Source organism: Lontra canadensis, unplaced genomic scaffold (assembly GCF_010015895.1).
Source record: "Lontra canadensis isolate GAN:19392208 unplaced genomic scaffold, GSC_riverotter_1.0 scaffold8, whole genome shotgun sequence".
In the NCBI taxonomy this organism is placed as follows: Eukaryota; Metazoa; Chordata; class Mammalia; order Carnivora; family Mustelidae; genus Lontra; species Lontra canadensis.
The window spans coordinates 34,898,792-34,924,119 of NW_022631002.1; the positions used below are offsets into that span (position 1 = coordinate 34,898,792).

The following is a 25,328-nucleotide window of genomic DNA, read 5'->3' on the forward strand; positions in this document are numbered from 1 at the left end:
AAAAATATTCTCAGGCTTTTATTTGTTCTATACAGGACTAGTCTGAGAAAGTATAAGCCAAGTATGTTTCTCTTTTGCCTTTATTTTGACTAAGCGAGTTATCTGAATTGGTACCATTTCACCTCCTCACCTTTAAAAGACACCAGCCTTTGCTACAACAAATATTTAGTGATCCCAACAGATTTATTTGATATATTTTTTAAAATATCATTCTACCTTTAATTCTGAGTATTTGCCTTTTTCTTATTACATCTGACAGTGCTAATATCATGTTTCCTGTACCAGGGATTAAAAAAAAATGACATTTTCTGCATTTGATGTCTATTCATAGTTCATAGTCCTTTACAAAGGAAAATACCTTGCAGCTTTAGCAGGAAAATAACCATATTTTAAGAAAATAATTTACTAGCTTTGCGCAGTGGCAGTATCATAGCCAATGAGGTTAATGCGAGCTGCGATTATTGCTAATAGAAAATAATTTATGGAATTTAATGTCTTGAAGAAATGAGTAAGAAACAATACAAAAAATTCAATATTGAACTACATTGGGCAATACAGTTAGCCCTAATGAAGATATCCATTTTTATAAGTATCCATGTTTATAAAAATATCTGGTTATAAATATCCATGTTTATAAAAAACACAAGATAAACAAAAAATTGCCTTTGGAAAAAAGACCATAGTCAGCTATTTTTCTAATATTTTAGAATCATAAATTTTAGTGCATAATTAACCCTAATAATGATTTTCATCTAACATAATATGTCTTAAAAGTTCTTCCAGTTTTACCATCCAGAGTCAATGATGTAGAATATACTTGGTCTCTACTGTAGGAACCAAGATCTTGACACAAATCCTTAGATAATTGGGTACTTGACACTGACATAAAAACCTAAGATTTGTCTAGGCTACTGAAAAGGATAATCTATGAAGAAAAAAGATATATTCCAACCCTGATTTTATATAAGTCAACAGGCATACAGAACAGTTAGTTTAAAAGAATCTATATAATACAATACCCAAAGTGCATTGCATCAATATGACACATTCTAGAACAAGAAAAATGACCCAAATATAGTCCTTGATTACTTGGTGTGTGGAAAAATTGAAAGGTCACTAATATTTCTTAACTTAATTTCTCTGAATTTTTTCAAACCAATATCAGACATGACATTTAAAAGGAAAGAAAGAAGAAAAAGAAAGAAAAATAAATAGAAATTAAAGAAAGGACAATATGAGAGATTTGTTCTAAGATTTTCACACAGAAAGTGAACTTACTGAATAGGGTACAGGGCTCAGCATTCCCAATAGCTAATGTCTAAATTTTTTCTTATCAAAATTTATTAAATCAATTTATGAAATGTTTTCCACAAAAAAGTTTCTGCCTTAAAAATAAAAACAAAAATTGAGACTGATGTAAAAGTGAATGCAAGAAAATAAATTCTCCTATATGAACTGAGACTCCAAAATAAACAGAACATAAAATCACATATCTCACATATCTCTGCTGAAAATATAAGCTTTGGTCACCCAAGCTTATGACACAGTCCCTCCCTTCCCACAACTCTTCAGAACATGGGACACCACCCTTTCATATAAGTGAAGCCATCAAAGCCTCGTGGTGTACCTTGTGTTTAGGGCTGGACTGGCATCCTCTGAGTATAATTGTCCTCCATTAGGGCTTATTCATGCTTCCTATCCAAGTTTCCAGAGCCTTCACTTTCAAAACAGTACTCAGAAGCCATGGTTTGTGGCCAGAACTGCATGTACCACACCCTGAGGTGAAACTTCCAGGTCACATTAAAACATGCACAATTTCCAGATTTTTTTTTTTTTTTTTTTGAGAGAAAGTGGGGAGAAGGGCAGAAGGAAAGGAAGAGAGAAAATCTTAAGCAGGCTCCTCGCCTAGCATGGAGCCTGATGCAGGGCTCATTCTCAAAACCTGAGATCATGAGATCATGACCAGAGCAAAATCAAAAAAGTCAGATGCTTAACTGACTGAGCCACCCAGACACCCCAATTTTCAGAAATTTCTATGGAGAGTCGATCTGCCTGTGTGTGGATGTGGCATAATGCCTTCAATCTTATAATTACAGGCTCTCTAAAACCCTCCCATTCTAGTATAAAAAGAAGTTTCAGAATCACTGGGAACTGGGTCATAATCATTGAGGTACTTACAAACATCATTCCACATAAAAAAGTTGCCAAGCTGGAAGGAAGGACAAGGTGTAAGACATAGAGGACAAATGATTCTTTATGACTGAGGAAGTCATTCATGTATTCAATAAATATTTATTCACTTTTTGCTATGTTCTAGGTGCTAGATGAGACAAAAATCAGGGCCCTCATGGAGATCACAGTCTATATCCAGCAAACCATACTAGTAGAAGGAAACATTTGAGCTGGGGAGGCACTTCACACTGCACAATTCCAGAGGCTACCATTCACATCACAGTCTATGTCAATGGCAACACCTGAAGTGGTAAAATGGGCAACCTGTAGAATCTTCCATGGTGACCATGACTTGAGTCTTAAAGGACTAGGATTTTAGTAGGTATAGAAGCAGAAGGAGAGCAGTCCAGGTAGAGAAAAATAATATGTGCAAGGGTATCAACCATCATTTATTTAGTGCCTACTGTTGACATGAACTCTAGGCCCTGGGGCTACTACGAGGTAAGTTCTTGTGACCTTACCTATAATGTGACATAAAACCACCTCACTCCTACATGATCCAGGTTCTGCTATAAAACATGAGCATGTAGTAGTGAACAAATCAAAAATTGTGCCCAACTTCATGGAATTCACAATCCCAGGACATATGAAGAATTACAAGAATGATGAGCACTTGAAAAGAAAAGTACCCAGTGTTAGGAGCCCTTATAACTAGGAAAACGTACCTAGTTTAGGTAATTAAAACTGGGGGGATGGGAGAGGAGTGGATGTGGTGAAAGTATGAGAGAGGGGAATGGATTTGGATTATTTAGGAAATCAAATATCCATAGCAAAAACAAATCAGTAGTGTCTTTGAAGAAAATAGGCACCTCGGAAAAAAAGACATTTAATACATCGTATTCTTGCTAATCCTGCATATTAGATCTCCATGGGAATGTGTCGTAGGGAATGTTGACCTCAGTATGCATTCTGTAGGGGGAAAAAATTGAAAGAGAAAACAGTTCATTTTATAGAAACTCTAATATGCTTTCGTTTCATTAAGCAAGAACTCTTTGCACTTAAACATCTAAGATTATTGTGCCACTTACCACAGGTTACATCCTCAAAAGTGTATCTGGAAAATTCATATGAAATTAAAGACCTACAAAGCATCACCAGATCCATTCCTAGACCTTGACTCAGCCTGCTTCCACCACTTACAAACCGGTGGGGGACGGGGCGGGGGGATACTAAAACCTACGCCTTTTTCTGTTCAACTCAGGAACTTAGATGTCTCACTGTAAAAAGGAAGAAACGCTCATGAAATGGTAAAGAAGTCCATAATTATTCACTTAATATAGGAAGTTAAAAGAGATTGCTTACTTTATATATTATTAAAAGTATTCCCATGTATAGTAAGTACCTTTTCCTTGTCCCATGTATCTGGAAAACACTCAAAACATTAGAATTTAACAAAAATTATGTTCAACATAGTTGAAAAATTTGCAGACTCCTGGGCTAGAATAATAACAAAAGAAAGTAAAAGATATTTCCATCTTTATCTGATTAGCTAAGTGTTCTGACCAGTTCACCTATACTTTTTAAGCTAGCCCCCTAAATATCCATTTAATCAAATATTTACCTTTTCAGAGATGTTCTCTCCAAATAATTTTAAACTCTCTTTTGTAACACAGCATAAACTACAGGATTCTTTCATCTGAAATACTCTATATTTTTTGCTCAAAGTAAAAGTGCCCCCCTCTTCATGATTATTCTCTTTCTCTGAATTTAAATCGCTTGGAAAATAAAATTTGCTTGAAAATTTAATAAAGGTTATTTAATGCTGAAATAATCCATATTTGCTGATATATTCTACTTGCTTACTTGTCAGCGGAATTCTCCTCCCACACATATTCTAACATGGTACTACACTTCACTTACATACCTGATAAACAGCCTTAAGTTTGCCCTTAAGTGGAAAAGGTCATACTATTTTATTTTGTAGTTACAGATGAAAAATGAGTATGCTATTGTTATAATAGTGTAAGCCATGTGAAAGCACTTACGCAATAAATACTTCCAGATCATACGTTTTGGAGCTAAATAATTTAAAATAAATCTAAGCATTGCAGATTATATCATACAATTCAGAAAACTTAATGATTCCCAACTTGAGTCTCCAACTGCCTTTCAAGTCTGTGAAATTTAAGTTTTGTGAACCCTCGTTTTACTAATTTGCAGAGTTTGTATTGGTTAAGAAAGGTGCAGTGCTACTAAAAAATGAAATAAAATAAAATAATAAAAAAATAAAATTCTGCACCACATTCTGAAAGGAATAAGTGTTTCCAACGTTAGTTTTTTATGCATCCAACACAATCAATGGCTTTATTCTCTTGTAGTCCATCAAATACAATTATAAAATAAAAGTTTGGGGGCCCCTGGGTGGCTCAGTGGTTAAAGCCTCTGCCTTCGGCTCAGGTCATGATCTCAGGGTCCTGGGATTGAGTCCCGCATCGGGCTCTCTGCTCAGCAGGGAGCCTGCCTCCTCTTCCTGTCTCTCTGCCTGCCTCTCTGCCTACTTGTGATCTGTCAAATAAAAAAAAAATTAAAAAATTAAAAAAAATCTTTAAAAAAATAAAGTTTGGATTACCCTAAATACTCTCACAAGCTGCCGATTTTTATAAGGTATAAAAAGTATAGTCCCCGCAGATCAGGGGTTCTTAATGAGGGGTCCCCAAACTCCTGGCATCAGTATATCTGGGAATTTTAAGAAATGCACATTCCCAGGCCTCACCCAGACATATGAAATAAGAACATCTGGGGCGCAGCCAGTGAATCTGTATTCTAACAGTCCCTGCGGGTGATGCCCATGCTTTCTAAAGCTTGAAAACCACAGCACTGGACTTCCAGAAAAAGCATTTCCTGTAGGCCAACTTTGTCTTACACAGTAATTTGTGCACTCAGAAGTAGAATTTCATTTCAAACATACCTTCTTGCAAATAAATTATTCGTGTAGTTTTAGAATCCTATAATACAGTAAAGAAAACTAGAAGGCAAACTTGATAAATATTGTTGGTTTTAAACAAAATGATTTTGCTCACCAGTCTGGTCAGGTTCTGATGAAATCTCTCTTCCTGGCTTGCCTTGGTCTCATATGGCCTTTCCTAGGTTCAAGCACATGGAAGCAGTGTGAGATCAAACTCTTTGGTGTCTTGAGGGTTCCACTTTCATGACCTGTCTAACCCTAAGTACCTTCCAAATATCATCACTTGAGGAGTTAAGGCTTCAATATACAAATTTTGGGTGGAGACAAACATCCAGTCCATAGTACAATAACTATTTCAGAGGAAGTGTGAGAAAGAAATTAATATGAAACTCACAGATGTGTTAACATCATTGCTGATTAATATTCCCATAGTTTGGACTCCTTGCAGATTAGCTTTTCAGGTTTTTCATAAAGATTTTAAGATGTATGCATAAATTCTTTTGTGAACTAGAGGGATTATTTCAGAAATTCTTAATCCTTTCAATTGAACATGAGCATTTTTAGTACAGTTTTTACTAAACATTCATACGAATACTAAATGGCAGTATCTTGGGAAAAAAGAAAAAAACTCTGAAACATGTATAACACTATGACAAAAAGACTTACACACAGAGATATCAGTCATATCATTTCAATTGAGGAAGGCAAAGTCAGGTTTTAATTATTCATTATCCACATAGTATAAAGCAGTGGTTCTCAAACTTCTTGGTCAGAGTTTTTCAGAGTTATTTTGAAATAAAAATAAACCCATTATAAGTTAACATAACTTGTATTTTATGAAAAAATAACTATTTTCCAAAATAAAAAATTAGTTAAGAGTGGTATTGCTTTAATTTTTTTTCAAATCTCTAATATCTGGCATAATAGGAGACAGAAGATTCTTCTCTTTTTGCATTCAGTTTTTTATTGTTTTGGTTGAAATACATGGAAAAAATTTAACCTCTCACAGATGTGTAGTAAAAAACAGGACTATTTAATTTCCTATTCAGATAATTAATACTATACCAAAACTGAACAAGTGGCAGTTATTTAAAGGTTACTTGTAATGTGGAATTTGAAACTATTATCAGTGAATTTTCCCTACTGTTACATTACCCACTGGTTATTTAGTAGTCTGTTGTTTAACTTCCACAAATTTGTGAACTTGTATTTATTGAGGCTTGTTTTATGGTCTACTATATGGATCCCCCCTGGAGAACATTCATTGTGTGCTTGATAAGAATATGCATTCTGCTGGAGGTGTGTGCGGTGTTCTATATAAGATTAAGTCATCTGTTTCCTTGTTGATCTTCTGTCTCACTGTTCTATACGTTAATGAAACTGGTATACTAATAATTATAATCATATCCAACCATTATTGTTGAATTATTTCTTTGTCCCATCAATTCTTTATGTATTTTGGAATTTTCTTGTTAGGTGCATTTGTAATTCTTTTTGTGTTTGTTTGTTAGTTTTTTTAAGATTTTATTTATTTGACAGAGAGAGAGAGACCACAAGCAAGCAGAGAGGCAGGCAGAGAGAGAGAGGGGGTAGCAGGCTCCTTGCTGAGCAGAGAGCCCGATGCAGGGCTCAATCCCAGGACCCTGAGACCATGACCTGAGCCAAAGGCAGAGGCTTAACCCACTGAGCCACCCAGGCGCCCTCCCATTTGTAATTCTTATGTCTTCTTGATTGATTGACCCTTTTATCATTATAAAATGTCCTTTTTGTCTCTAGTAACAATTTTTATCTTAAAGTGTATGTAACAATTTTTGTCTGATATTAGTATGGCCATTCCAGCTCTCATTTGGTTACTATTTTAATGATATATCTTTTCCATGCTTTTACTTTCAACCTATTTGTTGTCTTTGAATTTAAAGCATATCTTTTGTAGACAGGATATAGTTAAATCATATTGTTCTATCCATTCTGCTAATTTCTGCCTTGTGACAGCACTGCACTGTTTTAATCCATTTACATTTAGTATAATTATTGATAAAGGAGGTTTCTGTCTGCTATTTTTTTTTCTCTATGTCTTGTGTCTTTTTTATTTCCTCTGTTCCACTATGACTGCTTTCTCTTGTGTTACATGTTTTCTAGGGTATGATCTTAATTCCCTACTTTCTTATACTCTATTTTTTAAAAGTTACTTTCTTAGTGGTTTCTTGGAGAATTAGTTTCTATCTTAGAAACAGTCTAGTTCATATTAACAGCAACTTAATGTCAGTAGTATAAAATAACTTTACTCCAGTATACCTCAGTTTACACACCCTTCTTTTGCATTTCTGTTGTCATACAAATTATATCCTCATGTATTAAGTTCCTGATAACATTTTTTTTAATTTTTGTTTTATGCATGTTTTAGATTAGATAGGGGGGAAAGCTACCAAAAAAATATATTTATGCCATCAGGTATATTTACTTATAGTTACCTTTCTAGTACTTTTTTTGTGTGTGGATTTGAGTTACTGTCTAGTGGACTTTCAGTTCAGCCAGAAGAACTCCCTTTAGTATTTCCTGCTAGATATGTTAATAACCAATTCTTTCAGTTTTTACTTCACAGTTTGTTGATTTCCCTTTCATTCTTGAAGGATATTTTTTGCTAATTTTAGACTTCTCGGCTGACAGTGTTTTTCTTCCACATTTTAAATATATATCATCCTACACCTTCTGGCCTCCTTGGTTTCTGATGAGAAATCAGCTGTTACCTTATCAAGAATCCTTTGTACATAATGGGTCATCTCTTGCTGCATTTAAAATCCTTTGACTTTCAACTGTTTGACTATGCTCTTTTCAGTGAGGTTTGACTGTGATGTATTCTGTCTCTCTGCCTACTTGTGATCTCTGCCTGTCAAATAAATACATAAAATCTTTAAAAAATATTTATTTATTTATTTATTTATTTGACAGAGACAACAAGTAGGCAAAGAAGCAGGCAGAGAGAGAGGAGGAAGCAGGCTCCCTGCTGAGCAGAAAACCCAATGCGGGGCTAGATCCTAGGACCCTGGGATCATGACCTGAGCCGAAGGCAGAGGCTTTAAACCACCACCCAGGCACCCCATCTTGGGGACGATTTCTGTTGACACCTTTTTTTCCCTATGTATGAACCAAACTTTCCTGTTTGTGTCATAATTTTTTGTTAAAAACCAGACATTTTATAATAATAATGTGTTAATCCTAGAAATCTCTCCCCTGGAATTGTTGTTGTTGCTGCTGTTTGTTGTTGCTGCTGTTTTTCAAGTGATTTTCCTGGACTAATACTTTAAAATCTCTGTTCTCTATTGTGTGTAGCCATTGAAGTCCCTACTCAAGTTAGCCTAATGGTCAGATGTGATTGGACAGATGTTTCCTTAATGAGACATGAGATGAGATGTTAGGGCCTTTTCAGGTCTTTTGTCTGGAAACAGTGTTGTACAAGTGTGTGACCTTCTAGATCTCCAGGAATATATCAGTGTTTCAAAGCCCTTTAAACATCTCATTCACATTTTTCCTTTTAAGATTTGTTCAACCTCTCATTAGCCCAAACTAATATCAAATAAACAATTGCTAGTGATTGTTTTTAACAAATGTTCTAGCTTGGTAAGGCTGTCCACACAGAACAAGCTCTCAGTCTTGCCAAATAAAGGTAAATACTAAGAACAGAGTTTGTCAGAAAGCTGCCAGACACATCAAATAGTGACAGTGCTCTGGGGATGGGGCTTTGATGAGCTCCTAACCTGTTCTGCCAGACCATCCATTAGCTGCTAGGCTTTTCATTTTCACAGCTAATGTAGTTGCAGAGCTATTGGTTTTCAAGGCTACTTTGGAGCTAAGGAAAAGGTTATAGGAATAGGGCAAATTAAAATGCAGCAAAGTGTACTATTTTTACTGATATTCAGCTCTCTTCTTGAAGAGATATTCCTCATATTCTTGAAAACCTTCTGGTAATTTCCAGAGTTCTGTAAAAAAGTTTATTTTGATAGTTGGTTTTTTTTTTTTGCCAGTGTTCTCATTACTTTTGTGAAGAAGATTTTTTGAAGTCCTTACTGTACCATTCCAGGAAAGATTCTCCCTACTCTATTACATTAAAAGCCATTGGTCTGTCTTGATTTCTGAATGTTCTTTTACCTGTGCATGGTTTAGTAACATCATGCTTTGAATTATTTGGGAAATATTGGTTTACTGAGTTATGCAGATCTTCCCAATATTAACATGTTTCATTATATAATTTTTTTAAATCACACTTGTTAATATCACGGCTGATCTCATCAGAAAAGTTTTTAATATGTCAGGCTCACAGTGTGGGACACAGGTTTTCTATAATTCCAATTTTCATTTAGAAGCTCAAATTTTATCATTACCCACAAATACTATCAATAATTTTCCTAAAAGTAACAGACTCACTTTGTTATTTTCAAGAAAATATTGGGTAAATTGAAATACCCAAATCTGAATAACAGTAGTTTAGTGCCACTGCTGATTATCTGCACTTTTCACAGTGGGGTTTTGAGACCTCCAGGGTCCTTGCACCACACACTGAGAACTACTGTGTGGAGGAATTGAATCTGGATTTCTAGATCTTGTCTTTAAATATCAAAGTGGCCGGTGCATGGTGAGAAATAAACTGCAGCTTTAAGACTTATAATAGAGACATGCTGATAACTGATTTTCTAAATGAATATAAGACAAGAGAGAAAACTCGCCTAAGTAAATCTGTAAAATAAGATACCGTGGATAATACTGTGAAATTCTTCAGGTGTGAAATACAAAAAATAGTCAAGAATACATTTGGGAAAGTTCACTGAAAATACTGCTTATAGATCAAGATTCCAATCTTCCAGTACATAGACTGGACTATGGGTAATAAAGTAAATTTGAGGTTGTAACACAGTGATAAATATGGCTTCATAAATATTATTTCAAGCCTCACTAGAATGAGACAAGTTTAAAGAAACAAACGTAGAAGAGATGAAATAATTTCTTTTTTTTAATCATTTTTTTTATTTATTTTCAGCATAACGGTATTCATTGTTTTTGTACCACACCCAGTGTTCCATGCAATCCGTGCCCTCTTTAATACCCACCACCTGGTTCCCCCACCCTCCCACCCCCCCACCTCTTCAAACCCTTCAGATTGTTTTTCAGAGTCCATAGTCTCTCATTGTTCACCTCCCCTTCCAATTTCCCCCAACTCATAATTTCTATTAAGAAGTGTATAACCCATTAGCAATGTTTTTTGCTAAGCATGTGAAGCAAATTCAGTTGGTAGATATAAACTGGTATTACCACTTTAGATTAAAAAAAATGGTACTACTTGTGATGAGCACCTGTTGTCGTATGGAAATGTTGAATCACTACATTATACACCTGAAACTAATATTATACACTGTATGTTAGCAAACTGGAATTTAAGTTAAAATTTTAAAAAATAATAATGAAATAGCTACCTACCAACATGGAGGATAAAAAGAAAACAAAAAACAGAAGGAACAATTGAATATCTTTTTAAAGAGTATTAGAGTCTCTAATTCCCTGCTTGCCTCAGCTCAGTGAATGACTTCCATGTCTTTTCTCACCCCAGCAGAAGTCTGGGGTTTCATTCCCTGGGAAGGTCGCTGAACTGCAGAATGCCAGAGACAACCTAACCCAAATCTTAACCCTACCTGTAAACCTAACCCTGTGCGAATGTCTCTGAACTGCAAGATATCAAGCACATGCCCTAACTCTGGCTCTAATTCTAACCCAGTTTTGGGGGGTGGGGATGGGACATGGGGTGTGTGTGTGTGTGTGTGTGTGTGTGCACGTGTGTGCGCAATGAAATATTACTCAGCCATAAAAAATGAGATTGCTATTTGCAATGACATGGAGCTAAAGAGTATTATGGTAAGCGAAATAAGTCAGTCAGAAAAAGACAAATACCATATGATTTCACTCGTATGTGGAACTTGAGAAACAAAACAAAGGAGCAAAGTGTGGGGAAAGGGAATGGGAAAGGCAAACCAAGAATCCACACTCTTAACTGCAGAGAAGAAGCTGATGGTTGCCAAAGCGGAGGTAGGTGGGGGGATGGATGAAATAGGTTTTGGGGATTAAGGAGTATACTTCTCATGTTGAGCACTGGGTGATGTATGGAAGTGTTCAATCACTATATTGTATGCCGAAAACTAATATTACACCATTAACTCACTGCAATTTGAATAGAAACTTTAAAAAATTGACACTACCTAGTACACTTGAACATACATTCATATATATCCTTTGACTTTACAGTTCTACTTCTGGGTACATAACTCCTGACAAACATTAGCACTTGTGCATCAGGTGACATACATGAGAATGCCATGTTTATCATGGCAAAAGAAAAATGGAAACAAGTGTCAATCAACAATAGAATGAAAAATATTTATGCCATAATCATGCAATGGCATACTCTGTAGCAATGAAAATGAACTATACAGCTACATGCTTACTCATGGATGTGTCTCAAAAAATCTATTTTAAAAAACAAGTCACAGAAAGATACATATAGTATGGTTCCATTTACATAAAAATTAAAATAGGCATAATCAAATATATTTTAACATTTTGCATAAATGATAAAACTGTACAGGAAAAAGAATAATTGTATGAAGCAGATAGTGTAACTTCTATGCAACTATCTGTAGTTGCCTTAAAACTGTTCATATCTAGGGTTGTCTGGGTGGCTCAGTGGGTTAAAGCCTCTGCCTTTGGCTCAGGTCATGATCCTAGGGTCCTGGGATCGAGCCTCGCATCGGGCTCCCTGCTCAGTGGGAAGCCTGCTTCCTCCTCTCTCTCTCTCTGCCTACTTGTGATCTCTGTCTGTCAAATAAATAAATAAAATCTTTAAAAAATAAATATTAAAAAAAAAAAACTTAAAAAAAAAAACTGTTCATATCTAAAGAACAATGCTCTCTCTTGCCCATCTGCAAATCAGGGATATAGATAAGGAATCTTGGTAATTCTCTCACTGAAGAAGTATGTTGTATAAAGTATAATATTCTTTGTTCACTGATAAGGTTGTTTTTATTATAAATTTGTGTGATACTCTTCATGAATCTTTATTCAGTTATATCTTGAGTAATTCCATTCTTAAAACAACCTGTTTTCTCATGGTCACTAAAAGCCCGTGGACTTACAATGTTCTTAAAATATCAATCAGGTAATTGTCACAGCAATAAAATTAATTTAACTATCATTTCTAGCACATCATTAGACTATCTACATGTCTTTGTTAACTTTTCCCTACTTTATTTGGAAGAACAGTAGAATTTTTAATTCTGTGAAGTGTTCAAACAATTTCTTGTTCATTTTGTCATCTATTCTTAGGATGCCCACTGCAGACATTAGTTTCTTTGTAACCCTATTTAATTAGCCTTGATATCTAAAGAGAATAAATCATTGTAACCATGTGTGAGGGATGTTCCAGAAATAAGGAACAATATACAAATTGGAGAAAAAAACTTCACCATTGTAACTAGGCTCTGCCAATTATGTTTTCCTTAACTGTAAAATAAGTCTAGAGCAAAAGAGTAAATGGAGTAGAGTGACTTATTGATATTTTTCATTCCATTATAATTATTATGGTTGGATTTTTTTCATTTTGATATTTATTGGGAAAATGTAAACTATTTCCAATCCATCCCAGAAGGGAAGAGCAATGCTAGATTCTACAGAAATGTTACAATAAAATTCTTGTAGCTCTATTCTGGGTAGAACCAAAAGTATAAAGAAAATTTTGCTTAAAATACTCACATTTAGGGCCACCTGGGTGGCTCAGTCATTAAGCAGCTGCCTTCAGCTCAGATCACAGTCTCAGGGTCCTACTTGCTCAGGAGCAAGATGGGAAGTCTGCTTCTCCCTTTCCCACTCCTCCTGCTTGTATTCCCTCTCTCTTTCTATCTCTCTGTCAAATATATAAATAAAAAAAATCTTTTAAAATTTTTAAAAATATTGGGGCACCTGGGTGGCTCAGTGGGTTAAAGCCTCTGCCTTTGGCTCAGTTCATGATCCCAACATCCTGGGATCAAGCCCCTCATGGGGCTCTCTGCTCAGCAGGGAGCCTGCTTCCACCTCTCTCTCTATCTGCCTGCCTCTCTGCCTACTTGTGATCTCTGCCTGTCAAATAAATAAATAAAATCTTAAAAAAATTTTTTTAAATATTCACATTTATGTGATAAAGAAGAGATAATAGTGGATCTTAGAAATATATAATAAAATTAATGAACTTTGTAAATGCAATTAACAAATCATTTAAATCTAATTGTATACATTTAAAGTGTTTCTACTAACAGAGGTTTTCTTTTTATTAGTTAACAGGTTATCTATTTATGGAAATGTTCTCTAAGTACTGCCAATTATTAATAATTATATATACAAGAATGTTTTACTTTATTTGTAATAGATTTTCCTGAAACTTCAAATGATTTGCTTACTTTCCTAGACTTTACTATTCCTTTTTTATTGCAGCCCTTTGGAGTAAATCAGCCTGGACCTTATATCATGTATACAACTGTAGATGCAAATGGATATCTGAAAAATGGTTCAGGTAAGACTAGATACAATACACAAAAACACCTTTAATCAATATATTGGCAAGGTAAGCTGAATGACAAAAATTATCATTATGTTTTACATGCTTTATAAAATCTTCACTTTTTCTATTATAGTCCCTGCATATCAGTAGATTACAAAAAGGTCCTCATGACAAATATATTAACATTCATTCCTCATATATCCTTATTGTGATGGAGCCAAATCATCATCCTTATTTTTCAGTTGAAGTAACAGAGAGATTTGGAGAAATTACCGAGTTATCTTGTGCAAAGTATGAAGTGGTAAATTAGTTAACAAAGCTATTTTTAGAAGTAAAAATTAGGAATCCAGTCTACGACTTAGACTAGTGTTAGCTTTTTCATATGTGGAATAGAAGCTAGAATGTTACATAGAGGCTTTTTAATAAGTGACTATAAAGAGAAACTTCTAGTTATATACCTGAATAAATAATAAAGGGAAATGCAATCAAAACAAAAAAGAAATAAGACTAAACAAAGGATGTCTGCTTTTGACAGATAGCCAGCTGAGATGAGGTCCAAATCACAGTAGATAGAACTGTTCTAATTTCAACTCTCTAAGTAAGAAAAGGAACCCTAACATATCAGTAGGCCTCTTTGAGATTCCTAGAGTCCTAATCATGAAGAAATATAAACAGTTACTGTTACTCCTCCACTTTTATGCACTAAGAAAAAAAAAAAAAGAAAGAATTTATTATATGGCCATTCTCATTTTATATAATGACCTAACATAAATATACCAGAGTGAATTTCCTTTTTAGCTAATTGTATACATTTAAGACTCTCAATCATAATACTGCTTCAGCACAGAAACACTCCATAAAACAAAAGCTGTTTAATTAAGTTCAAGAAGAAATTGACAGACACAACTAAAATCAAACACTTTAATACACCATTGTTAATCAAGGAAACTTAAATAAGGATAAGAGAATTTGAACAAGTTACTTATTTTTTTTTCTTTTTTTACTTATGTATGTTTTAATTCAGGTGCATATCAAACTACAAAAAAGTTTATGGGACTGGCTGTTTTTATCTTTTATCGTTTAATTTTTTTTTTAAGATTTTATTTATTTATTTGACAGACAGAGATCACAACTAGGCAGAGAGGCTGACAGAGAGAGATGGGGAAGCAGGCTCCCTGCTGAGCAGAGAGCCTGATGTGGGGCTGGATTCTAGGACCCTGGGATCATGACCTGAGCCGAAGGCAGAGGCTTTAACCCCCTGAGCCACCCAGGCCCCCCCATTGGTTAATTGTTTTTGAGTTTTAGATGTAGATAATTCCACTGCCAAGTAAGGTGTTCCAGAACACAAGAAAAAAATATGAAGCCACTTATTTAACGAAATAAGCATAACTTTGGCAAGGCCAGCATACTTAAAACCAAAAATTCACTGGTCAATTATTAATGAAAAATGCTAACTAAAATACTAACAATTTTAATTCATCTATTTTTTGAAAGAATTGCTTATTTAACATCATCAAGTAGGTAGTTATCGCCGAATGCACTAATGGTTTAAAATGGGGGAAAACTCTTCAATATCCTAACAGTAGATCAAAAAAATTTAAAGACCCATCTTCCTCTTTTTTTTTTTTTTCATGCAGTGATATATAAATTTTTCCATGTCTGTTCGTATAGGCAATTTATTTGGGGATCATTTTGTATATTGATACAGTAACTACTCTGGACATGCCACTGTTATTTTTCTTTTCTCCAATATAATATTATAATATAACAGTAAAATCTTTGTACATATATTTTTGTGCAATTAAATGAATATTCTCACTCCGTAGAAAAAAAGCTAGAAGGATCTTCATCAAATTGTTAACATTTGTCTTGGGGATGCAAGATATTAAGAGATTGACTACCTACTAGATACATTAATTACTTACTACTTTTAATCCTTTTAAATTTAATTTTTAAAAAAATAAATTTTACAACAAATGAAATTATTTTAAAATATTATTTTTAAATTAGATGTGGAAAATGTTTTTTAACTCTGTGAATGTTGATTCATTCAAAAATATATATTTAATGAATCTCTACTACAAACAGGCACTGATACCTGGTAGAATATCTTACTGTGTGCTAAAAAGTCATTCAGGAGGGCGCCTGGGTGGCTCAGTTAGTTAAGCAACTGCCTTTGGCTCAGGTCATGATCCCAGAATACTGGGATCGAGTCCCGCATCAGGCTCCCAGCTCCTTGGGGAGTCTACTTCACCCTCTAACCTTTTCCTCTCTCATGCTCTCTCTCACTGTCTCTCTCTCAAATAAATAAATAAAATCTTTAAAAAATAAATAAGTAAATAAAATAAAAACTTATTCAGTAATATTCAGTACCCATTGCTGTTTTTAAGTGAATGTATATTTCCTTAGCATGAATTCTTTTAGTCTATTCCAAAATAGTAATGGAACATTGGGTCTGTTCTTACTAAATTAAATATTTAAGAGTAATTATATCTTTTCCTTGAATTGGGGAAGGAATTTATGGGCATAAAAGAAAGAAGAAAATATCTACAGAAAAGATAAATACAGTTGAATGCATAAATCAAATGAGTGCATAAATTTTCATGGCAAAAAATCATAAAACTAAAAGGCATTAGCAATCTTGGAAACTCTAAATGTCCAGTAGAGAAATAATTAATAAATTATGCCATTTTATAATAATAATTTCCAGCCTATGACATATTTTAAAATAATTTTTGATTCAACAAACAGATATTTATGATATAATATTTGGCAGGGAGGCACATCTATGTGTATAATCCAAATTATATGTGTCGTTTTATAAGCGTGCCTATGTGTAGGAAAAATAGAAAAACAATAATGACACACAGAATGTTACATGATTATCTCTTTGTTGTGGGATTTTCCTCTCTGTATTTTTTCATCTTTCCATTTTACTACACTGATCATATATTGCCTTTAAGAAATTAAGTAATAGGGGCACCTGGGTGGCTCAGTGGGTTAAGCCTCTGCCTTAAGCTTAAGTCATGATCTCAGGATTGAGCCCCACATTGTGCTCTCTGCTCAGCAGGGAGCCTGCTTCCCTTCTCTCTGCCTGCCTCTCTGCCTATTTGTGATCTCTCTCTGTGTGTCAAATAAATAAAATCTTTTTTAAAAAAGAAATTAAGTAATAAATAATATTAAATATTTTAAATATTTCAAGCATGTGCTACGTTTAATGCATAAATATATGTTCTAAATAGGGAAGTAGCACTTAATTCAATTGATTCATGAAGTACTCTTATGAAACCCCCCCTCCAAATCTCAAAGGGTGAAAATTCCTTGTTTAAATGCTAAACATGTTGAAGTCTACAGAAATATTGCTTGTTTAAACCATACATACCTTCCAACCCATCTAGTCCCACTAGAGAACTTTCTGCTGTAGAAAGAGAATGACCACATATATGTACTTGAGAAGCTGCAACCCTGGTTTTCCTATAAAGTAACTAAGGTTGGTACTTATTAGTGGGATAAAACTAATTTGGTGTGGCTTATGACAAGGACTTTTTATTTAATAGAATGAAATAGAACAGTAGAAAATACCAGAGTATTTTCTCTGACCACATAGTAATGTATCAGTATTTATTGTCGGTGTAAAAAGTATGAAAGCCACAGCCAGAGACAATAATGTGCCTTAGAATTATTTAAAAAAAAGGCCTGCCTTAATCATACTTTTGCTTCCAGGGATCTTAGCATGGTTAATCAAATACTCTTTGATCTTTCTCCACTACCTAGCACTGTCTGAATAGCCAAATCTTGTTAAAGAGTTACATTACAGAGTACTCATTAATTTTTTAAATAGCAATAGCTTCTGTAAGAGATTGCAAAAATTAAACTACATTTATCATGACAATTTCAGGAGCTAAACAACTCTGGTTTGGAATCTAGGATTTTGTTTACTGGTCTTGTAAATTAGCCAGAGATCTGCAACAATCAAATTCCTTCAACAGTATTTGATGAAAATTTAGTAGATTAGAGCATGGTAGCAAAATTGTATAAACTAATAAGTTGTTGGTCATTTGTGAATAATAGCATTATTAGACCTAAGATTTTTTTTAACCCCTTAAATTACTTATTTAGTCCTGCTTTTTAAATCTAAAAGGAAATAACTTTCCCTTTAGTCCTCTGTGTTTACTGTTTATTAACATATCTGAGAAAAACATAAGTAACCCTTACCTTCTATGCACACTTCATCATATGCCTCAAATATAAGAGCAGTTAAAATGTATGTCATACTGACAGCACAGCATCTCAGAGGGCAAAGAAAATGTGTAATTACAAAATTCATATTGATGAATTCATATTCACATTAGATTATTATTCATATTCACATTATGTTATTGATGAAGATGATTTATTATAACACATAAGCATATTGCCTTTCTATAATGTTAATTTATAACCCTTCAGATTTCTCCATTTGAACCAATAATTGTCACATCTTCCAATGTCAAAAACATTTTATCCTTTATGTTCATTTCTTACATATATATTTTCTGAAATTATCTTCAAAGTATAGTCATGTTCCATTTATCCACATGTAATTATCCATAAAAGAATATTTTTAGTCCCAAATCATTTTATTTTAACCACTAATCACATTTTAAATTGTCAAACTCATAGCTCAGCCAAAAATTTTAGTTTAAGTAATATTTAACTAAACAGTTATATTTTGTGTCAAAAATCATAATTCATAACAGAAAATGGAAAGAGTTGTTATGTCTTCCTGGAAATCCACAACATTCTTCTCTGAAAGAATGAATTTTTGTAAGAAGAGTCATTCCCTTTCCTTAATCTCCCATCAACTAGAGATCTGATAGGAATAGCCAAGCTGACAGAGATAAGGAGGAGGACTTGGCTAGTGATGATGCTTTTCTTTCACCAGAATGAGAGAAAAGAAAGAGTGTGGGAAGATGTGGAATATCTATAAGCAGTAACTGAAATACCCACTTGATATAATTATAAAAATTGATTGACTGAATGATGAAATACAGAGATATTGTGAAACTGTAAGAAAGTTTGCAAATTATTCAACTGTTCAGCTATTAGAAATCCCATCTTTGAAAATGCAGATGAGTCAATGTCATATTCTAGAAGAATCAAAAAAAAAAAAACATAAATTGTAGTGTCAACAAAAACAAAAGTTTTGCCTCCTGAAATTCTATCTACAAGCTGATTTCTAGTACAGTATTACAGTCGATACAGATCCTAATCCCAAAGGAAAAACCACCTAACAGCTTTGGAAACAGAGAGTGGGAGAAAGAATATACTTTGTCTATTCTGTGGTCTTTGCTAGCAAATGTTTTGCCATCCCACAAGGTGTTGTAAGTAATCCAACAAACTATGTCTACTGTGCACATAGATTTGGTACAAAGGAATTTGATTAAATTCTCATTCATTACTCAGTAATACCACTGATGTATTCCATGTCTCATTGCTTTAGTCTTACTTAAAGATTTAACTATTTTCAATTTTCATGTTTTCCTCCAACCTCAGTTGTGCACAATACAAACCATGGAAAGCTACTATGTGCTGCAATAAAGGTTGAAATTCACAAATATATCATGTATACAATGCTGTAATATAGGAAATAATACACGTTGAACAAACTCAGGAATGAAATAAAGTTCTTGAGATGATTTTCTTACACATGCTTAAATAAAACATTGCCAGTGCAAGGAATTATTTACTATAAGTTGAGTCTAAAATTGAAATAGAAAACTGTTTGAAAACACTAGATTCTGCATCTTCTTAATTTTTCACCACTCCTTACCTTAAACTCAGTATCAGTTAAAATCAACTAAGTAAATTTAAAGAAGAGATGAGCTGATTTAATTATAAATATAACAATTTACTCAAGTATTTCCTTCTTTAGGCTAGCTCTACCTGACACAAATTCTAAATTGTTATTCTCTCATGTGCTTTTTCTATTACTAGTCTGGACTTTCTAGACCATGAATACAACAGGAGAATTAAAGGCCACAAAAAACAAATACATGATATAGACCAGTAATGAGCTTGTACCCACTCAACATAATACCTCATAGCTCCCCATACTACTCCCACAAAGACTTAAGTCATGGATCAATATTTTCTCATCTTTCCATAATCTCTGACATTGCTCATTCCAAATTTAGATAACACTTATCTGAACAATTTGTTCTCAGTAACATCAGAGATTAGCTTCTTTGACTATTGAAATCTCTTAGAAATCTTGTAGAAATTCATCTTTCTAAAGCACAAGTCTGGGGTACCTGGGTGGCTCAGTCATTAAGTATCTGCCTTCAGTTCAACTCATGATCCCAGGGTCCTGGGATCAAGCCCCACATTGGGCTCCCTGCTTGGCGAGAGGCCTGCTTCTCCCTCTCCCACTTCCCCTGCTTGTGTTCCCTCTCTCGCTGTGTCTCTCTCTATCAAATAAATAAAATCTTTTAAAAACTAGTAATAAATAAATAAAGCGCAAGTCTTTTTATATCCCTAAATAACTTCCTACTACCTGAGTTGCTCATCCTACTTTTGTAATTGAGTGACAGGAAAAGAGTCTACTGACCCAGTGATTCTAACACACTGCTTGATGTTTGTTCCTGAGGGACATCATCATTATCTTTTATGTCCTTAGAATTTGAGGATACACCTAAGTAATAATAATAGCCAACAGTTATTAGTACTTACTCTGACCAGGCACTGTGCAGAGTATTGTACATGGATGGCCTCATTTATAACATTAGGAGGAAAATTTCCTGTCAGCTGTATATATTTCATCAAGTTTTTGAAACTTAAAGACATGAGAATTTAAAAAGCACTCTAGTATCATAATAGTACATATATTGATACATAAGGAAAAATAGAAAATTTCTGAATTAAAACAAGGAAAACGTATGACTCTGGCATTCTGCTCTTGCATTTCTTTCTTCCTTGATTTAATGAATAGATTTCCATTTTCCTAGTACATTCTGAAGAAGATAATAGATAAACCTTGAAACTGTTAGACTTTCTAACATTCTTCATTTAAGACCAAAGAAATTACATTTTCAACAATTAAAACTACATTTAAATTCAGACATTTTAATTAAAGAATTAAAATGATTAAATTAAAATATATGAACAGATTGTTTTATTAAATTATCATTTTGACTATATTGCTCTTGGTATCCTTAAAGCTTGTCCATGTAAGCAGAAATACTTTTTAAAGTATTTCAGTAATACATAGTATAGCCAGTTTTACTGTACAAAACAGAAATAACAGTTTAGTTATATTCAAAGTTTAGAAACAAAATACTCACTCATTGGCTGAACACTAAGAACCAAATAGTATGCCCTGCCAAATGTTTTCATGTGGTTATTGTTATTCCTTTATGTTAAAGTAGGTAATAGGAAGTACTTATTCTTTAATCAATAAATATTTTAGAATTTCTTTTAGTGGTATCTGAATAATTTAATAGATTAGATAGAATGGGTGTTCATTATTAAAAGCTATATTATCTTTTTCACCTAAGAAGATATCACCTACTACACTCAAGTACTTTAAGGAAGGAGATATTAGTGGTCTGAAGGCCTTCTTTGAATTGAAAACAGAAAGAAAACAATTCCATAACATGGGCAGACTTAGGCTTAGTTCTCAGATTCAATAACTAAATATTAAGAACAAAAAAGATACAGAATCAAACCTTGTAATGATTTTTTATATGTCTGCTATTGCTTAACAAGCTAATTGATATTCTTTAATGTTCTTCTAGCATTAATTCTTCTCATTCTCTACCTTGTGAATGAGTAGTTATTTCAAAGGCTGCTATGCAGTTGTAACTGTTAAATGAAATATAATAGAAAGCACTTAGATACAGGTGTTGCCTCAGGCAGAAATCTTAAATCATGTGGCAGTGCTCAATAACAGAAACAAAAATAGTTCAAAATGGACTAAAACTTGGATAGATAACTCCCCAAAAAAAAAAAAAAAAAAATATATATATATATATATATATATATATACACCAGTGATTAGTAATACATGAAAAGGGGGGCACCTGGCTAGCTCAGTCAGTCAGGAAGGGCATTGATGTGGTTGGGAGCTGAAAGAATGTGGAGGACTGTGGGAGGAAGGGACATAGCAGATTCAAAGAAGGGAAAGAAACAGATCCTCAGACCAAGCACTCCAGGCATGGGGAACCCACATGAGGAATACTAATCCCCATAACATATGGCTTTGAAAACCAGAGGAGCATAATTTCATAAATTCTTGAATTCAGCAGTCCTTAACATCTAGAAATTTAAAAATCAGCCAGTTCAGCTCTGGCAGAGCCAGAAGGGCAATGGGAAATTGAGTCTCCCTTGAAGAGAACACAAACAATCCAAGGAGATATAGCATAGAAGCAAGTTTGGAAAAATGCCAAAAGTATAAAGGAGGAAGATTTGTTTACTAATCTCAGAGCTTGAGCTGGAGGGGCAGGTCATGATTTCAGGATCATGGGATCAAGCCCCATATGGGGCTCTGTGCTCAGAACAGAGTCGGCTTGATATACTTTCCCTCTGCGCCCCCGCCCCGGCTCATGGATATACTCACTCTCTGTCTCTGTCTCTCCGTCTCTCTCTCTCTCTCTCTCAAATAAATAAACAAATCTTAAGGTGACTCCTACCTCTGGGAGGAAAGATAACCACACATACCAGTGCAACTGCAGCCCAAGCAGGGTGTTGGAGCAGACAGGCTTTGACTACAGGCCCTGCCTACCACCCAAAGCTTCTCAGGGGACAACACATGGAAAGTTCTGGGCAGTTTTCTGCTACTGAATCCCTGGCAAACACCTGCTGTGACTCAACTCAAGCCCAGCCCAGGGCAACCCCAAACTGACCCACTAACAACACAGGGATCAAAACCTGCGCAGAGGCAAAAAAACAAAAACACTGAAAGACAACTGGACTGAAAGCAAATGTATCTCAGCTACAACAGTAGGGAGCACACAACACACACAGTAGTACACACCCCTGAAGTGCCAGCTTCTGGTGAACAAGGGACATTGCAATGCAGGGCATTACAGGATTTCTTCTACATAAGGCCACTACTTTCAAGAGCAGGAGATGTAGCTGACTTTGCTAACACATAAACACAGAGAATTGAACCAAATAAGGAGACAGAAGAATATGTCCCAGATGAAAAAACAGGACAAAAATCACGGCAAAAGACCTGAACAAAATGGAGATAAGTTATATGCCTGATAGATAATTTAAAGTAATGTCTTAAAGATACTCGCTGAACTTGAGAAAAGAGTGGAGGACCTCAGTGAGACCCTTAACAAAGAGATTTAAAAAAAAAAAAAAAACATGAAAAAGAACGAATCAAAGATGAAGAACTCAAGAACTGAAATGAAAAATACACTATATGGAATGAAAGAGAAGAAGAATGGATCAATGACCTAGAGGACAGAGTAGTGGAAAGCAAGCAAGCTGAACAGGAGAGAGAAAAAATAATAATAATAAATTAAAATAGACTTAGGGAACTCCAAGACATCACAAAGAGTAATAACATTCACAAAAGGAGAAGAGAAAGGAAAGGGGACAGAAAATGTATTTGAAGAAATAATAGCTGAAAACTTCCTGAATCTGAGGAAAAAAGCAAATGCATATCCATAAGACAGAGTGCCCCCAATAAAATCAACCCAAGGACATCCCCACTAAGACATACAGTAGTTAAAATGGCAAAGAGTAGTTAAAAAGAGAGAATTTTAAAAGCACAAAGGGAAAAGAAAACAGTTACAAGGCAAACCACATAAGTCTATCAGCTGATTTTACAACAGAAATTTTGCAGGCCAAAAGGGAGTAGCATGATATATTAAAAGTGCTGAGAGAAAAATCCAGCAAGGGATTTCCAGACAAATGAAAGTTAAAGGAATTTATAACGACTAAACCAGCTCTACAAAAAAATGTTCAAGGGTACTCTCTAAGTGGGAAGGAAAGTAGGAGTAAGAAAAGTAAAGGAAGCACAAAAACAGTAAAATCAACTATATCTATAAAAATCAGCCAAAGGTTTTATAGAATAAAAGAATCTAGAGTATGCCACCATATACCTAAAACTTAGGGGGAGAGGAGTAGAAAACAGATTCGAATGTAAGTGACCACTAACTTAATATAGTATGATACATACGAAAGGTGTTATAGACAAACCTAATGGTAACCACAAATCAAAAACCAGGGATATGCAAAAAAAATAGAGAAAGGAATCCAAGTATATCACTAAAGAAAACCAACAAACGATGAGAGAAGAAGGCAAGAGAAAAAAAGAACACAGAAGAACTGCAAGAACAACCATTAAATAACAAAATAGCAATAAGTATGTACTTATCAATAATTAGTTTGAATGTAAATGGACTAAACGCTCCAGAAGACATAGGGTGACAGAAAGTATAAAAAAGCAAGACACCCCCCCCAAAAAAGGCAAGACCCATCTAAATACTGCCTACAAGATACTCAATACAGACCTAAAGACATGTGAAGATTGTAAGTGCAGGGATGGAAGAGCATTTATCATGCAAATGAAAGTGAAAATAAAGCCAGGATAGCAATACTTATATCAGACAAAGCAGATTCAAAAAGATTGAAGTCATACCATGCATCTTTTCTAACCACAGCACTATGAAACTGGAAATCGACCACAAGAAAAAAATCTAAAAGAACACAAATCCACGGAGGTTAAATAACATGCTAATAAACGATGAATGGGTCAACCAAGAAATAAAAGAGGAAATCAAAAATACATGGAGAGAAATGAAAATGAAACACAGTAGTCCAATCTTTGGATGCAGCGAAAGCTCTTCTAAGAGGGCAGTTTATAGCAATACAGTCCTACCTCTAGAAACAAGAAAAATCTTAAGTAAACAACCCAGCATTAACATAGGAGCTAGGAAAAAAAGACAAAACCCAAAATTAGTAGAAGGAAAGAAATAATAAATATTAGAGCAGAATAAGAATAAGCAGAATAAGCAAAATAAAAACTAAAAATAAAATAGAGCATCAGTGAAAACCAGGAACTGGTACTTCAAAAAGATCAACAAAATGATAAGCATTTAGCCATACTCATCAAAAATAGAGAGGAGGGGGACTCAAATAAACAAAATCAAGAATTAAAAAGAAATAATAACCAATACCACAGAAATACAAAGGATTATAATAGAATATTATGAAAGTTATGTAACAAACTGGACAACCTAGAAGAAATAGATAAATTCCTAGAAACATATAACCTCCCAAATCTGAAAAACGAAGATACAGAAAATTTGAACAGACCGATTACCAGCAATGAAATTGAATCAGTATTCAAAACTCCCAACAAACAGAAGTCCATGAACAGAAAGCTTCACAGGTGAATTCTACCAAACATTTAAAGAAGAGTTAATCCTTGTTCTCAATCTATTCCCAAAAAAGAAGGGGTAGGGAAGCTTAAAAATCATTCTATGAGGACAGGATTACCCTGACACCAAAACCAGATAAAGGCACTACAAAAAAAGAGATCTACAGTCCAATATCTTTAATGAACATAGATGCAAAAATCCTCAACAAAAGGGGTGCCTCAGTGGCTCAGTCAGTTAAGCATCT

At 34.3% G+C, this 25,328-nt stretch overlaps 1 protein-coding gene and 1 pseudogene across 1 annotated transcript in view; both read left to right on the forward strand.

The window, feature by feature from the left end:
* The window catches only part of ITFG1 (integrin alpha FG-GAP repeat containing 1), a 289,345-nt gene that overhangs the window by 219,679 nt on the left and 44,338 nt on the right, over positions 1-25,328 (forward strand). Inside the window, exon 14 of the mRNA XM_032854567.1 lies at positions 13,643-13,721. Within this exon, the coding sequence (XP_032710458.1) occupies positions 13,643-13,721 (79 nt within the window). The remainder of the gene's footprint in view (positions 1-13,642; positions 13,722-25,328) is intronic.
* On the forward strand, positions 408-540 carry LOC116866000 (annotated as a pseudogene).